Source organism: Martes martes (assembly GCF_963455335.1).
Source record: "Martes martes genome assembly, chromosome: 3".
In the NCBI taxonomy this organism is placed as follows: domain Eukaryota; kingdom Metazoa; phylum Chordata; class Mammalia; order Carnivora; family Mustelidae; genus Martes; species Martes martes.
In genome coordinates, this window is record NC_137890.1 from 89,184,375 (window position 1) to 89,200,365 (window position 15,991).

At 38.0% G+C, this 15,991-nt stretch overlaps 1 protein-coding gene across 1 annotated transcript in view; it reads right to left on the reverse strand.

Moving 5' to 3' along the window:
- The window catches only part of CNTNAP5 (contactin associated protein family member 5), an 811,336-nt gene that overhangs the window by 136,786 nt on the left and 658,559 nt on the right, over positions 1-15,991 (reverse strand). The window contains exon 14 of the mRNA XM_080798228.1: positions 12,777-12,933. Within this exon, the coding sequence (XP_080654354.1) occupies positions 12,777-12,933 (157 nt within the window). The remainder of the gene's footprint in view (positions 1-12,776; positions 12,934-15,991) is intronic.

Below are 15,991 nucleotides of genomic sequence, written 5' to 3' on the forward strand. Positions count from 1 at the left end.
GAACTTGCCTTCTTAAGGGCAAACACTTTATAGACTTTGTCTTCCTTTGGAATAATACACAAAATTCTCCCCAAGAGTATAAGGTACTCACATAGTTTACAAGTGCAGAAAGGGTTATGTTGTAGTGAAAAAGCATTGCCTTTTGGACGAGACTATTATGGGTTGAATCCATGTAACTCAATATACTAGTTTATAAAATGTTAGTGAGGTCATTCTAAGCTTCAGTTTTCCTCTCTCTAAAATGGGGTTAATAATATCAATTTGATATTGTATAAATCAAAGGAGATAATGCATATAAAACTATTAACACACTAACACAAAATGGGTATTCAATAGATAGTTATGACATTCCCTGTTAAGTTTGAAATAAAAATGTGAAATACAAATAATTTTTAAAGGAAAAGTTAGAAAGAGAGCCTCACTGTCGGCAGGAATGAGCAGAGGCCAGTCAGAGACTCCAGCTTATGGAGGCTCCAAGGGTACAAGTCACAGACATGTGTGGTCCTCAGGAAACCCACATGAGCTAATGGGAAAACCCATCAGAAGCAATGTGGTCTCCTCTTCCTTTATGTGTATCTTGGGATTTTACCAGGTTCAGGATTTCAGGACAAAACAGGGGCCGCTGATTTCTTTAGTGAATCATTTGTGTAAAATGTGGTGGAAAGTCATATGCTAACATTATTGTTTTCATGAATCAATCAAATTTGGTTAACTGTGGCTCTGTAAGCTTCTTTTAGCAGAATCATTTGGGTCACTGAGCTTTTTAAGAGAAATTTTTTTTTCCTTATTCTATGTTTATTTCTTTTAGTCACTTGAAATTAAAAAAAAAAAAAAGAAAGAAATGAAACAAAACAAAACAAAAACACGTTATGCATAAGGTAGGAATACCTAGCAAATTATGCAAAACCTGAAGACTCCAGCACCCTTTGAAGCCCCTATGTGAATCTGAATGGGTGAGTCTCAAGACTTTCTGCACAGCCTCCCCTTGCGTGGGTGACATGATGCCCTCCACTTTCTGTGGCTGCAAGGTGTCCATAAGCAAGTCTGCAAGTCTGAGGCACTGTATTGATGCTTGCCAGTAATTCTACCCTAACCTTGGTTAAAGCAATTATTTCCTTTTTGTCTTCCTCTTTAAGACTTCCTGATGAAAAAGACCTACAGGATTAGATTAAAGGTTGGTTGTCACTTGATTGCCAAAAACAGCAAATGCAAGCATCGACTGCGGTCACATAGACAAGTGCACACAAGGAGGTCATATCCATTCCTCTCTGCCCTACACTGACCAGACCATGTCTGGACTCTTGTTTTCCGTTCCCAGCATAAAAAATGTGAAGGGTAAAATGACGATTTTGCAAATATTTAAACATTTGGAAACTATAGTTCTTCTGTAAATATTCTAGAAACTTGAAACCATAGTGCTCTTCTCAAATAGATGTGAGGAAAACAATATCAGGCCGTGGTATGTGAATACAGCCAAAGGCCACCTAATGTTACTTTATTATTAAGAAATTATCATGACCCTCAAGATTTTATGAATATAAAGTTAATTTTAAAAATGCTACCACAGATGAAGATTTTTGGAGGCATGATTTGATTAACCTGCTCTGGATATGAATGAAAGTAGCATTCAATAGGGCCAGAAAAGTTCTTACCAGAACTGTCTGCACTCTCCCTCTTATCATCCACTCTCCCTCTTATCATCCACTCCTCCTCTCCCTTGCCTCCTCAACTCCCACAATCAGTCTTCTCTCCTTTCATGCCAAGGCAACTCCTCTCACTGAATTGCTAATTTCCACGGAATAGGTCAGCACCTAACTCATTCCACTCTGTGGTATCTTTTCACAGTGTTGCTTTCCTCCCTGTTACACACACCATGAATACCGTTACTGACTGAGCCCCTCCCTTGGACGTCAACAGTCACCTCTAAGGAATAATGCCCCAACCCCTTCCACTTGTTACTGCTCCAGGGATCTGCTCCCCTGCTTGCATTTGTTACTCAGTTCTGTGAAGGATGAGGCCCCCTGCCCTCAGGGACTGAGACCATATAAACACACGTTTTCCCTTCCTCTTTTCTTCACTTCTCCCTCATTCGTGATCCACCACTTCCACCAAGCTCACCTGCTATATGTCATTCCATCCAGCTGCCTTATCCTCAGCCTCCTGGCCTCACTTCTATTTTGAGGGAGCTCCAGGGTCTCTGCCTGGTCCTTGGAGATGGCTACCTACACTGGCTTTCTCCTGCCAATCTCACTAATGTCTTCCTAGTCTGCTTCTCCACCATAAGACTCTCAGTTTCATACTCTATTGTTTAAATGTGAACCATGATTCATACTCTATTACTTAAAGCCTTGTTATGATAAGAGGTGTCTGTCTTTTCCAGGTGTCGTCCAAATTCCAAAATGTTGAACATAGTAGAATGGACAGTAAAATGCTTATTAAAACCACAGTTGTCTTTTACAGACAATTCTTTCTAAAAAGAAAGAAAGAAAGAAAGGAAGGAAGGAAGGAAGAAAGAAAGAAAGAAAGAAAGAAAGAAAGAAAAAGGAAGAAAGATGAAAGAAAGAAAAATGATGCAGGGGTTAGAGGTATTCCTTGAGTTTAGGGCTGCTATTCTTAGAACCTACTTCTGGCTCTGAGGCTCAGCTGAATGCCTCCTATCACTGAATGTGAGCGTGGGAGCTGCCTCTTGCCTTTCCATGGCCATGTGAGCATAAAAATAGTTTTTTACACATGATCTCATTTAATCCCCAGAACATCCCTGTGACAATATTGTTATCAGCACCTGTCTTGTGCAGGAGAGGAAATGGAACTTTATAGAAGTGACTAACCATCCCAGCGCGCATCATTTACAAGTGGAAGGGTCAGGATTTGAACAGCATGCCTTTGCTGTAACCATGGTGCTCCTCTGGTCTCCTCATCTCACTCCTACAGAGAGTGGCTCTCTTGCATAGGGTTTCTGCTCCTTCCCACAGTCAGTCTACATCTTCTCCAGGTAGTGCTTGAATAACAGCTCTGCCCCTGAGTCCTTGAGCAGACTTTGCAGGTCTCAGACTGACCATCCCCATTCCGTTCACACAGGCAAGATACAATTCAATTGACTAGGTTTCAGTTTACTAATTTGCAATCATTTCCAGCCCTGCATTCCCTGAGATTACATGTGGGTCACCTTGACAGGAGTTCTGGGAACCCACAAACTCTTCAGTTACACATTTACAAGCAATCTCTTGGTTTATTTCTATTGTGGGCAGACCCAGCCATTACATGGCGAGTTTCACGAGTGAATTTTCAGAGAGTAGCCCTGTTTTGGGAAGAGGGGCCTTCCTTTATCTTTCCTCATTTCACCTAGAGTTTGACAGCTGAATAATACCTTTGATTTTTCTGTCTGCTATTTAATTCTATTTATTTTATGACATAGATGTATTTTTTTCTTAGAAATCTGTTTAACTTCTATAAATCAACTTTGTCTCTTACCTTTTATTTAAGCTACTTTAAAAATAGGGGAAATAATAAACATGATGACTAACAAATTTTTGAGAACCAAATTCATGGCACATCTGCTCAGCACACAAATTACTGCTAAGTCAGCCAGTACTTCCCAACTCTCCAAAGATATTCTTTTTCCTTATTTTCTTTCTTCTTCTCTCTCTTATTTTTTTTTTTTAAATAAAATAGGAACTTGAAGCCCAGAGAGGCTAAATGATGTAGGCTGTATAGTTAGTAATGACACATCCAGGATTTGATCATCTCATTACATAATAAAATGTTACTTAGAGATAAATTACATTTTACATCCAGAAAATAAGACTGTTGCCAGAAGAAGTAGCTACAATTGTGAGCATTCTAAGTGTATTATGCACATTAGCTCATGATATTTTCTCTGAAAATCCATAAGGCAGATTTGCAAAGGCAATAGAACTATTTCCTCTCTTCCTCCTTCCTTCTCCTCTTACTCTTCTCTTCCTCCTTCTTATCCTTAATGAAGAAGAATCTACACTTTGAAAATAAAGTGCAGAAATGCTAGGATCTATCTGTAGTTAGCCAAGAGTATCCCCCAGACCTCAGAAATCATGCCAGTCATGGCAGAAATGACACCCGGGGTCCATCCAAGATGTTTGCACTTGCCTAAGGGTTCCAGCAAGTTCTGAGAAGAAAGAGGTTATAACTGACATCTTCCTGTGTGGCCCTGTTTTGACCCTAGTGAGTACTGCACATTCCTTCTCAGGTAGAGAGGATCATTTCCCCCCCAGAGTCCGAGCATCCAGTTCTGAACTGATCCCTTTGTGGTCTATGTAATACCTAAAGTCCCTTCAGCAATTTGGCCACATCTAGCAAAACAGAAAAATGGATAATTTGACAATTTTAAGGTGGGGTTCTATGCAATAGAAATAATCTCCAAATTGGAAAGGGTATAAATCAAGACTCAAAAATGTTCATTGAAACATTTTTTTTTCTAATAGTGAAAAATCATTTACAAGGAAAATGTTTATCATAAAGGAATGGTGAAATAATTTGCAATACAATCATACTATGGATACTTTGCAGCCATTAAAATGGACAGGATGTACTCATTTTCATGCTTATTTAATGAGGCCACATAAAAGCTCTCCAAGACCTATTTTTGTGAAAAAAGTAAGTTGCAGAATATTATGTTTAATATTATCTCGCATTTAGTAAATGTGTCATATGCATAGGAAGACATTTGTATGTAGAAATGCCCTATGTGCCCATCTATTATCTCTAGGTGTCAGATTTTATATACGGGGTACAAGTAAAGATTCCAACCAGTGGTGAGGAAGGAGATTCTCCTTTTTTACTTAAATATTTCTGAAATATTTGAATTTTTATAGTAAGGATATAATAGAATACATTTATTTTATTAAAATAAACTCTTAAAGTTAAAAAAAAGCAAGAGAAATATGCCTCTTATGCTTTGTTAAATATAGAAACCTAAATTGGGTGAATCAGAACTGAAAACTGTGAGCAAACATACAGAGTAGATAAAAGAGGTAAGCAGCTCATGTAATTTAGAGCTGAGTAAGAGCTACTGTTAGGTGAGTAATGCCATACACTTAGTGATAAGTAGGCAAATTAAAATAGAAGCCAAGGACTCATTGCATTTTTAAGTATAATTATAATATGTTGTTACACAATAATAGTACAAATCAAAATGTTATATAAAATGTACTACGTAAATGGAAATTCTTAATCTTTTTTTATCATTATGTTTAATTAGCTAACACATAGCACATCATTAGTTTTGATGTAGTGTTCAACAATTCATTAGTTGTGTATAATGCTCAGTGTTCATCATGATATGTGCCCTCCTTAATACCCATTACCTGGTTACAGCATCACCTTAACCCCCTTCTTTCTGTAACCCTCATTTTGTTTCCCAGAGTCCAGGGTCTCTCATGGTTTGTCTTCCACTCTGATTCCTTCCCATTCATTTTCCCCACCCTTCCCCTGTGTTCCTCTTCACTATTCCTTTTGTTCCACATTTAAGTCTTTTGGGACTCACAAATGAACTTTTGGGACTTCATCAAGATAAAAGGCTTCTGAACAGCAAAGGAAACAGTCAACAAAACTAAGAGGCAACCCACAGAATGAGAAAAGATATTTGCAAATGACATTATAGGTAAAGGGCTAGTATCCAAGATCGATAAAGAACTTACCAAACTCAACACTCAAAAAACAAATAACCCAGTCAAGAAATGGGCAGAAGACATGAACAAACACATCTCCAAAGAAGACATACAGATGGCTAACAGACACACGAAAACATGTTCATCATTAGAAAACTCTTAATCTTGATATTGACTTCAAGTTCTATTTCTGATATTCAAAATTTTGTAACTACCCAAGTAATTTGATTCCACAGACAATTTAGACATAGTATATTTGTAAAGCTTGACAGAGAACTAATGTGATAAAAGTCTCTGTCTACACCTTTGTTTCTTAGAAGTAGTAAAAGGAGCATTTTACAGCTATGTTTTGTTTTCTAGAACCCACAAGTCTTAAATTCCTTATATTGAGTATTTTCCCAATAGATGTTAGGATGGTGTCATCACTGAATTGAAACTAACAATTAAAAAAAATCCTAAATGTTGTTTTTGGTACAATATCAACTATTTTACTCCATCTAGAATTCTATAAAATAATGATGTGATATATTGGTTTTGAATAATCAACCTCTGATATAAGTTTTTTCCCCATTTTTGTATTGTTCCTTTTTCTCTTGTTATGTGATACCTTCAATTATCTCCAATATGATATACCGCAAAACACTCTATCTAAAAACAGTCCAGTATCTAGTCATGGGATACTTAGTGTAAACAAGCCAAAACCAAGTTGCCCCAGGATATACATTTTAAGTGGAAGTGTAACAAATGAAACAGCAGACTATAACTAGCACCTGAAGGACATATTTGGCCAGGGAGAGAGGATCTGGAGAAAGGAAACACCATGTATTCATTATCTCATTCATTCTCTCAGCAATTAGTGCATGAAGGACCTGCCATGTGGCATGCATACTTCTCTCTAACACAAGGTTCAGGTTCTGATTATATTGCTAGATGCACGTGGAAATTCAGTGAAGAGTTAAAATCTAGATAAAGCTTTCATAATTAAGGCCTGCTAGGAACAAAAGCACTTCCAAAACTTAATAGGCCATGGAACTGCTCATAAGCAGATTCATGAATAATAAAATTCAACCAGCAGAGGTTATAACTAACTAAATAAATAAATAAATAAAAATGTAGATCCTTAGTATGTTCTGAGGTGATCTTTTCCTTTGTTTCAGGACTGAGGATTCCCGCCCCATCTTAGGACACTAGCAAGGATGAAGCACCCTCACTGCAGCAAGTCTGGGAACCTCAGGGATCAAAGTTTGAAGAAAGATCTAAGAAATCAAAGAACAGCCTATGTGAGCAAACCCTAAACCCCTTGGATGTATCCAGCATCTTCCTCCTAAGGGAGGAATAAATCTCATGTGAATGGCTTGAAGACTCTTTGTGAAGGTCAGGGATAAGACATGTATTTACCAAAGAGAAAAGCTGAAATCAAATGTATAAAAAGATAGCCTTGGGGAGGGGTCATATATGTGTCTCAGTTGATGAAGTGTCTGACTCTTGATTTCGGCTCAGGTCTTGATCTCAGGGTCGTGCAATTGAGCACTACATCTCATTGGGGCATGCTCAGTGGGAAGTCTGCTTGAGATTCTCTCCCTTTGCCCTTCCCCCTGCTTGTGCTCTCACTCTCAAAATAAGTAATAAATAAATCTTGAAAAAAAAAAGATAACTTTTGGAGCAGAGGGGCCATTTCCAACTATGCTTTGATAGTCAGAAGGAAAATGAATGCACAGTGGTAAGTTTAGGCTAAACTTTGGGTAAATTTTTCTTGAGTAGTTATAAAAGATGGATAAGAGCTAACAATGAAATAAAGATCAGTTAATCCTAGAATGACCATAGCCTGACCTATGAAAAGTAAAAATATGTCCAATAGAAGTCATTCAATTGTTCATTCATGGATGTGACACCTTTTATTAAATAATTTCTCTGTGGTAGAGAGGTGGAATCAATGGCTAAAGAGTAGTTTGAAGCTTCAGGATTCCATATCCAAAAAAAAAAAAAAAAAAAAAAAAAAAAAAAAAACCTAAAAATAGCCTACTTTTTTTAAGAAACAGAATAATAGCTTCCCTTTTTGGGATGACCAGATGACCAGAATTTAAACCTTACATCATTTTCTCTTCCTATCTTGTACCATATTACTTTATATAAGGGTGTATTAAGGAACAAGTGGCAAAGAACAGAGTTACTGAAAATCAAATAAAAATATCTTCACTTCCTTATGACTAAATTTTAAAAGATCTTTCACTGTTAAGCAGTAGAGCTTTGTTTCAGTTCTGCTTGGTTGTCTGGCTGAAAGAAGTCCTCATTAGGACCACAGGCCACCACAAAGAGGCACACTTCGAAAGATCTCCCAGCCTCCTCCAACTAGCTGCCAGAACCATCCTTTGGATCTGTCTACGCAGATGACAGTTTCCCACCCTACAGAACCCCACATCCTATACTGTCTGTCTCTAGCCTGGAGCTATCCCCAGTGTCCTTTGCTATTCTCCACAGTCTATCAGTCTGAAGTAATGGGATCAGAAAACACCCAATTGGCAGGATTTCTATACATTGAACCATCAGATTGAAGACAAGTTCCTTTGCAAACAATCAATGACTGTAAAACTGTTACTCATTTCAAGTTTTCTCATTTTATTTTCTTTTTCTTACTGTTTAGCTTTTTGGCTAGATCCAAACCCTCTGGAAATGTCAGCTCAGTCGTATACTTGATTTCCAATGCCTACCTGACACTTACTTTACTCTAAGAAGTCACACTTTTTGTGTTCATCAAGTTCTTCTTTCCCCTCCATCCACCTCCATCTTCTGAGCCGACTCACTTTCCCTCTCACCCACTCCATAATCATTTACTTGGTCTTATTGAGATATATAGCAGCAATTTATTCAGTTACAGAGGTTGATTAAAACAGAATAAACTATTGTCAATTGCCAGAGGCTGAGAGGATGGCTAAGCTTCCCCTGAGCAGCCTGATTCAGCACAAAGAAACCCATAGGCTACCATGATGTGATTAGAGAAGCCCTGGGAGAGGTCTCTCTGGCATCCTCTCCCACTGTCATAACTCAGAATCTTAACTTGGTGGCTCCTTTCATGGAGTCACCAAGAACATCCTGGGATTCAGCAGAATCCTACTCTGCCCCCTTAGTCACATGACCTTAACTAAGTTACTTACTATGCCAGATCCTCAGTTTCCCTTTCTGAGGAAAAGAGATGATAAACCCTATCTCAAGGGTGGTGGGATGATGCTATGAGATGTAGTATATAAAATGCCAAGAACACTTTGGTATATGATAGGTGATTATTTTTTAGCAACAATACTACCTAGGAGTTGTAATATATCAAACTACTATCTGCTAGATGCTCTACTAGCCCAACAATTTTCTGGTCAATTTTACCAAGAGCATATGGTTTCACTTATTTGTAGAACATAAGGAATAGCATGGAGGACATTAGGAGAAGGAAGGGGGAAATGAAGGGAGGGAATCAGAGGGGGAGACAAACCATGAGAGACTGTGGACTCTGAGAAACAAACTGAGGGTTTTGGAGGGGAGGGGGGGTTGGGTTAGCCTGGTGGTGGGTATTAAGGAGGGTACGTATTATATGGAGTACTGGGTGTTATACACAAACAATGAATCTTGGAACACTACATAAGAAACTAATGATGTACTGTATGGTGACTATCATAACATAATAATAACAAAAAATTACCAAGAGCAGAGACTTGAGGGAATTGTACAAGGTAAACATATTAGAGTTTTCTGAGGAGCACATAGAAATAGCAGAGATATTAGCAGGGGCATGCTCGACTGAAACACAAATTTGAAATGTGTGGAATACCCGCTTGACCACGTGCAAGCTAAGAATGTGCTTGGGAGAATAAAAGAGAAAAAAGACTATTTCACAACTGTGTAAGCTTCTGTACTTTTCCCTTCTACAGTAAATAATAGACTTGAATAGATAGGTAGTGAATGCATTTCCACAAGACTCTGCCAGGTGTCCTGGTGGAAAGGATATTCTGTGTTCACAGTCTTGTTACAGACAAAGGGATCTCACTATTAGTTCACATAAAAGGAGCTTCTTGATCTGGATTTGGTCTTCTTTCCTGTCTTCCTCTCCTGTAAATTCCCCACATGATGATGGGGCAATAATCACAACAGATTGTTCTGGGGAAGTAGCGATTTCTATATTTCACATTTCCCTGTCTGAGCATATGGAGGTTCCACCTAACTGTACTACACTAACTTCAGCTAACTTTTTCTGGTCCTTTGAAACCTAACTGCCACTTATCTCAGTCCATATCCACCATGGCTCTGGGCATATCTATACTTATCTTTATTACCAAATTCATTACACAGTACATTTATTGTTAACTAACTAACTTTTTCTTTCTCACTGTTCTGTGAGTTCCTCAAAGACAGAAATTATAATGCCCTTCACTTTCTCTGCACAGAAGACTGCTTGACTGGCAAAGACCAGGCATGCAGTAAGCAAATGATACATGAGTAAATATCAGATGGAATGATAAGTACAGTTGATTCTATAACAAAGTATTTTTCAGATTCATGTATACCAAGCTGTGACTGTCCTGATACAAATGAGTGCAATACAGAAGAGTTAAATCTCAGCCTCTGCTCCTTCATAAGAATGACACAAGGAACTCCCTGACCTCATCTGACTTTTGCCCTGAGATGTTCAACATGTTATTCGAGTCACAGTGAGGTAGGAATCTTTACAAAAGGAAGCTCAGATCATTTCTCTTGATCCTAGTTATGTGGATTGTTGAACAAAATTTATATCTAAAATTAAATGTTGCTACCCCTAATAGAGGTCACTTGCCACAGAAAGTAGAAAATAATAGAGCTTTTCCCCCTGATTGTAAAGGAACTAGAAAGGGTTATGAAATATGCAATGACCTCTATGTTGATAGAGGTATGATGGCACCAGAGTTGACAGAAAGGACATTTTGAAGCACTCTGCTGAGTACAGCCTAGATGATAAAGTTAAGTCAACATTTAAAGGGGTCAGAGCTTAGCAAGATAGTGAGTAGTTCAAAGGAGGAAGAGATGGCTGGTGGGAAGTCTCAGAGGAGACAGTGTGGAAGCTCATCAATGTGGTGGCTTATTTTCCACTTTTAAGTAATGTGATGTCATTTTCTTTCACTGCCCCTAATTGCTCAATAAATTAAGGCTAACCCTGGTTGGTTGTTCCCTAGGAAAGAAAGGCACTGAGGCAGTGTTCAGTATGGAAAGGGCCACACCACAGGAAATAAAACAGTGAGCAAAAATCAAGAATTCAGCCCAAAGGGAGTGAAGATAATTAAGAGAAACACTTTCCCTTCCTTTTATATTCTACTGCCCCATATCAACTTCCCTGATTATACATAATGAAATAAAGTTGTTTCCATTCAGGTCTATATGTATATACATTTCTGATATCAAGCATAGAGAAGGCAATTTAATGAATCACACAAAAATGAGTGAATCTAAGCTACTGGTTGCAAATCATTTTGAATATGTTTTCCCAGCAACAAAATCATTTAACTTCTCCACACATATCTCAAGCTTGCAGGAGACATTTTGTGATCACCCTTCTTCCTTAAAAATTTTCTAAGTTCCTGTACTCAGCTAACTACCACTGAGTTTCTACTGTAAAAGGAATAGATCTTGAGGAATATAATATTAAAAAATACATGGTCTTCATTCAAAATATGAGTTATATTTGATTGCACTCCTCCATGATGTTATGAGAGAAGGCACTGCAGGGTAAAGCAGGGTTCTGAGGAATGGAGAAGTCCAAACTAAGTCTAATCAACTTTGTTTGATTTTACCCATATGACGATTTTCAGGTTAGAAGAAAGCATCCAGGTATCTTGTCTCAGGGCCCAAGAAGCCCTACAGCATTCTGAAGAGGTGGCCCATTTAGCAGAACCCAGGGGAGGCAAGTGTTTGTTCTTTTCCGATTGAACTGAGAGTTTGACTCTACCTTAAACTTCATTCAAAACAGTCCCTGCTGTTATCAATTTAAAAGATTTTTATTTATTTATTTATTTGACAGAGAGAGATCACAAGTAGGCAGAGAGACAGGCAGAGAGAGAGGAGGAAGCAGGCACCCTGCTGAGCAGAAAGCCCGATGCAGGGCTCGATCCCAGGACCCTGGGATCATGACCTGAGCCGAAGGCAGAGGCTTTAACCCACTGAGCCACCCAGGTGCCCCATGCTGTTATCAATTTAAACAGTGAAGAAAAAGTAGTTAAAAGGAAATCAAGTGCGTTGAGAGCAGCTTGACATAGGAATTTTTAATTATAATTGAGCAGAATTTCATGAAGCAAGCAAAATTACAAAACCAAAACTGAAGAACGCCTTAAATTTGTGAAAACAAAAGCAGGTTTGGAAATGCTCTGTGCCTATTTTCATAATACAGTAAAAAACAGGCAGTTCCCCTGGAGGACAAATGCAAAGTAGCTGTTATGGATATGAGAACCAAAAACTAAACTTCATCTTACAAAAGCAACATGATATGGGAGAACAAGAATGACCTAGTCCCTGCCATAACCGAGTTCAAATTCTGGATCTGTCACTTAATATATGTGTAAAACCTTGGGAAAATTATTTAACTTCTCTCTAAACTGTATTTCTCAATCTTAAGATGCAAAGGTGGGAAAATTATAAGGAATTAATAAGGGGTTTTTGTAATTAAGTAGATGATCAATAAATACACATTTTCTTTGCTATATTTCTATTCCATGAAAAGGTAGGCTGGTGACTGAAACATCATTGGGAAAATGGGAGAATGAAGATATGGTCTGTATAATTGTACATCCTTATCTCCCATACTCTCTCCCAGAACATATAGTCCACACATTATAGAAACATCGGATAAGTCACAAAGCTTAGTATTACATTTCATTCTGTTGTACAAAACGGAATGTTCAGACTATAAAGAAGTGATGTTGTGACAATGTGTTTTATGTTACAAACCTCAGTGATAGTCCTAAAAGTACTACAACTGGCAATTCTCAAAGTTAAAAACAATTACAAATAGGGAGACCTAGTTTATATTGAATTTCTCAACATGTCTTTTTCTCTTGGGGGAAATTTTGTGCATCAATTAAAGTGCTTCACCCACAACTGCAGAAAGATCATAATCCCCATTACCATTCATCCTTGTCAGCATCACAGTTGCAGAAGTGTTGAATGTCCAGGCAACTCTCATCCAGGCCACATTCACACTGCTGAACCCCAGGCGGGGCACCTCCCCAGTAAGGGTGCCTTTCATTGGACCGCCCAATCCACCAGGTAAATGGTGTTCCATCTGAAAGACAAGACAGTTTGCAGAGGGTGTCAGAAGCTTACATGGAAACATCTTCAAGAATAAATGCACTACTGGGTATTTACCCCAAAGATACTGATGTAGTGAAAAGAAGGGTCATATGTATCCCAATATTCATAGCAGCAATGGCCACAGTTGCCAAACCGTGGAAAGAACCAAGATGCCCCTCAACGGATGAATGCATAAAAAATACATGGTCCATATATATGATGGCATATTATGCCTCCATCAGAAAGGATGAATACCCAACTTTTGCATCAACATAGATGGGACTGGAGGAGATTATGCTGAGTAAAATATGTCAAGCAGAGAGAGTCAATTATCATATGGTTTTGCTTACTTGTGGAGCATAAGGGATAACATGGAGGACATTGGGAGATGGAGAGGAGAATTGAGATGGGGGAAATCAGAGGGGGAGAAAAACCAGGAGAGACTGTGGACTCTCAGAAACAAAGGGCTTTAGGGGGTGGGGTTGTGTGAGCCTGGTGGTGGGTATTAAGGAGGGCATGTATTGCATGGAGCACTGGGTGAGGTGCATAAACAATGAATTTTGAAACACTGAAAAAAATAAATTAAATTTCAAAAAAGAATAAATACATATTTACACTTATTACATATATAAAATATACATATGCATATCTGTATATATCCTCCCTTTCTCATTTCCTCTCTTCTTTTATCTCTTTCTTTCTTTCCCCCTGCTTCTCTTTCCCTCTCTCATCCTGTATATGGATCTATATGTATCTGTACATATACACAAAACTCTCTCTCTCTCTCTCTCTATATATATAGACACACATATATATACGTATATATATGTCTATATATATATATATCTCCACATATACATCTATATTTATATCTATATCTATAGATATAAACAGATACAGACATAAAAACACTTTCATGAAAAGTATCACATAGTAGAGCAAGGATCAATCACAATGTTCACAGGCGGGGTCACAAACTCAAATCAGACAGTTATCCTAGTTGAGTAAACTGGGCTAAATTGCAGACCAGATATTTTTAAGATACAGATACAGAAATTAATTTCATTATAAAACTATTAAAGGAAAAACAACAGCATGAGGGCCAAGACTGACCTGACATTAGTTCTCAGTTTCTGATAGTCTCTGAGGACAAGTGGAGGCTACGGTGGAGGAAGAGTGTTGGAACCCTGGATTACCATAGCTTCTAATTTGTTTAAAGAGAAGTTACATATTTCAAATTCAAAGATTGAAGGGAAAAGAATAAAACCTGTTGACGATCAATACTGCAAGGGCCAAATAATTCCTTCTGAAGGTATATTTAACCCATACAGAGTTGGTACATAAACTCTGATTTCTGGTTTTGTAGTTGAGAGAAAACTACTTTGGAGTCTTGTGTTTGTCAATTTCTTTCTTCCTTTTGGTTTGTTTGTTTGTTTGTTTTGTTCAAAGCTTAGTTTAGTAAAATCTGTTGGAGTTTTCTTTTATGATTGGGAATATTTCAGTAGAATAAAATTATTACTCAGAAGATGATAGTGTATCCAAGCAACGGGTTGTAGAGAGAGATGGAGGTGTTACACATCATCAGGCTGCATGGAGTTAGGTCCAGGTCCCTTTGGAAATTGCTGTTTTGTTTCTTTTTGGCATACAAAAGGCACTTAACATAAGATTACTAAAAAATGAAAAAAAATGCTTATTAGGGATCATTTTTTAATGATGTACCATTTTAAAATGGAACAATGCTTGTCTGATGATGTTATTAGGTTGGAATTTTGCCAAGTCAAGATTTAATTGTGCATACAACTCCTGATTTGCAAACACATAATTTACAAATTATTTGTGTATGCACAGATACCAACAACTTTCTCTGGATTTCTCTCTGTGCTAATATACTTATGAAAGTCACTGAGGCAAGTAAGAAGAGAAATGACAATCTGGAGCTTCCAAGAAACAGTAGGTCATAACGGAAAGTTCAGGAAGATACTGTGAAAAGCAAATGTATCTTAGAGTTACTGAGTTCGAAGGAGGACAGCTTGAAGGACCATACAAAACCCAAAATAACACACCTGATCCTGCCTAAAATGTTCCAAGCTCCCTTATTATCTTTTAAGCTAGAATTCCAGTTATCAATATTTGTTAACCAGACCTGTCTTTTTAAATACTAATTCTCAATGGTTTAAATCCATTTTCCCTAGTTTTAAATGTCTATAAATTATGGAACAATAGTTCAAATGAATTGTTTAATTTCTAAATTCTAGCTTAGATAAGCCACTGAAGTGGCCCAGAGAGCTGGTGGGTTTATTTAGGGAACAGGGCACTACTTTTGGAAATGGAGTAAATTTAGGTAGATTTTCCAGGTGTGTGAGTCCAGGGAACACAACGGTAAAACATTTTGTATGTGAATATATTTACCAATGTTGGTTCTAGGTCCAGAACATGAGAAGAAATCTCCCCACCTCTACCTCCTTCTTTTTTTTTTTTTTAAGAGTTTATTTATTTATTTGACAGACAGATCACAAGTAGGCAGAAAGGCAGGCAGAGAGAGGGAGGAGGAAGCAGGCCCCCTGCCGAGCAGAGAGCCCAATGTGGGGCTTGATCCCAGGACCCTGAGATCATGACCTGAGCCGAAGGCAGAGGCTTTAAACCACTGAGCCACCCAGGTGCCCCCCTCTACCTCCTCTGGCACTGCCCAGGATTCTCCTCCATAACATTAGTCCAGATCAAATAATAATGTTCAATACCATCATGAATTATTTTTGTTTATGAGCTAAACCAGGGTTGTAATCATATTAATAGCATCATTACTAATGGTATGATTTCCGAACAACCAATTCGCGTACAGCTTCTGGTATCTGTGTTGCTTTCTAGGAATTTTACCAATTCTCATTTGGTATCTTAAGCCTCTAGAAATTTCACAGCAACTTGAGGCTTTGCTTTGTTTCAAATCCATCATTGTCCTACAGAACTGAGGCTTGGGGTCCCCTCTTCATGTCTAGAAATTAGTATAAAAGTTTTAAATTATGTTAACTGAATGCATGTCAATGAGTAAGAGA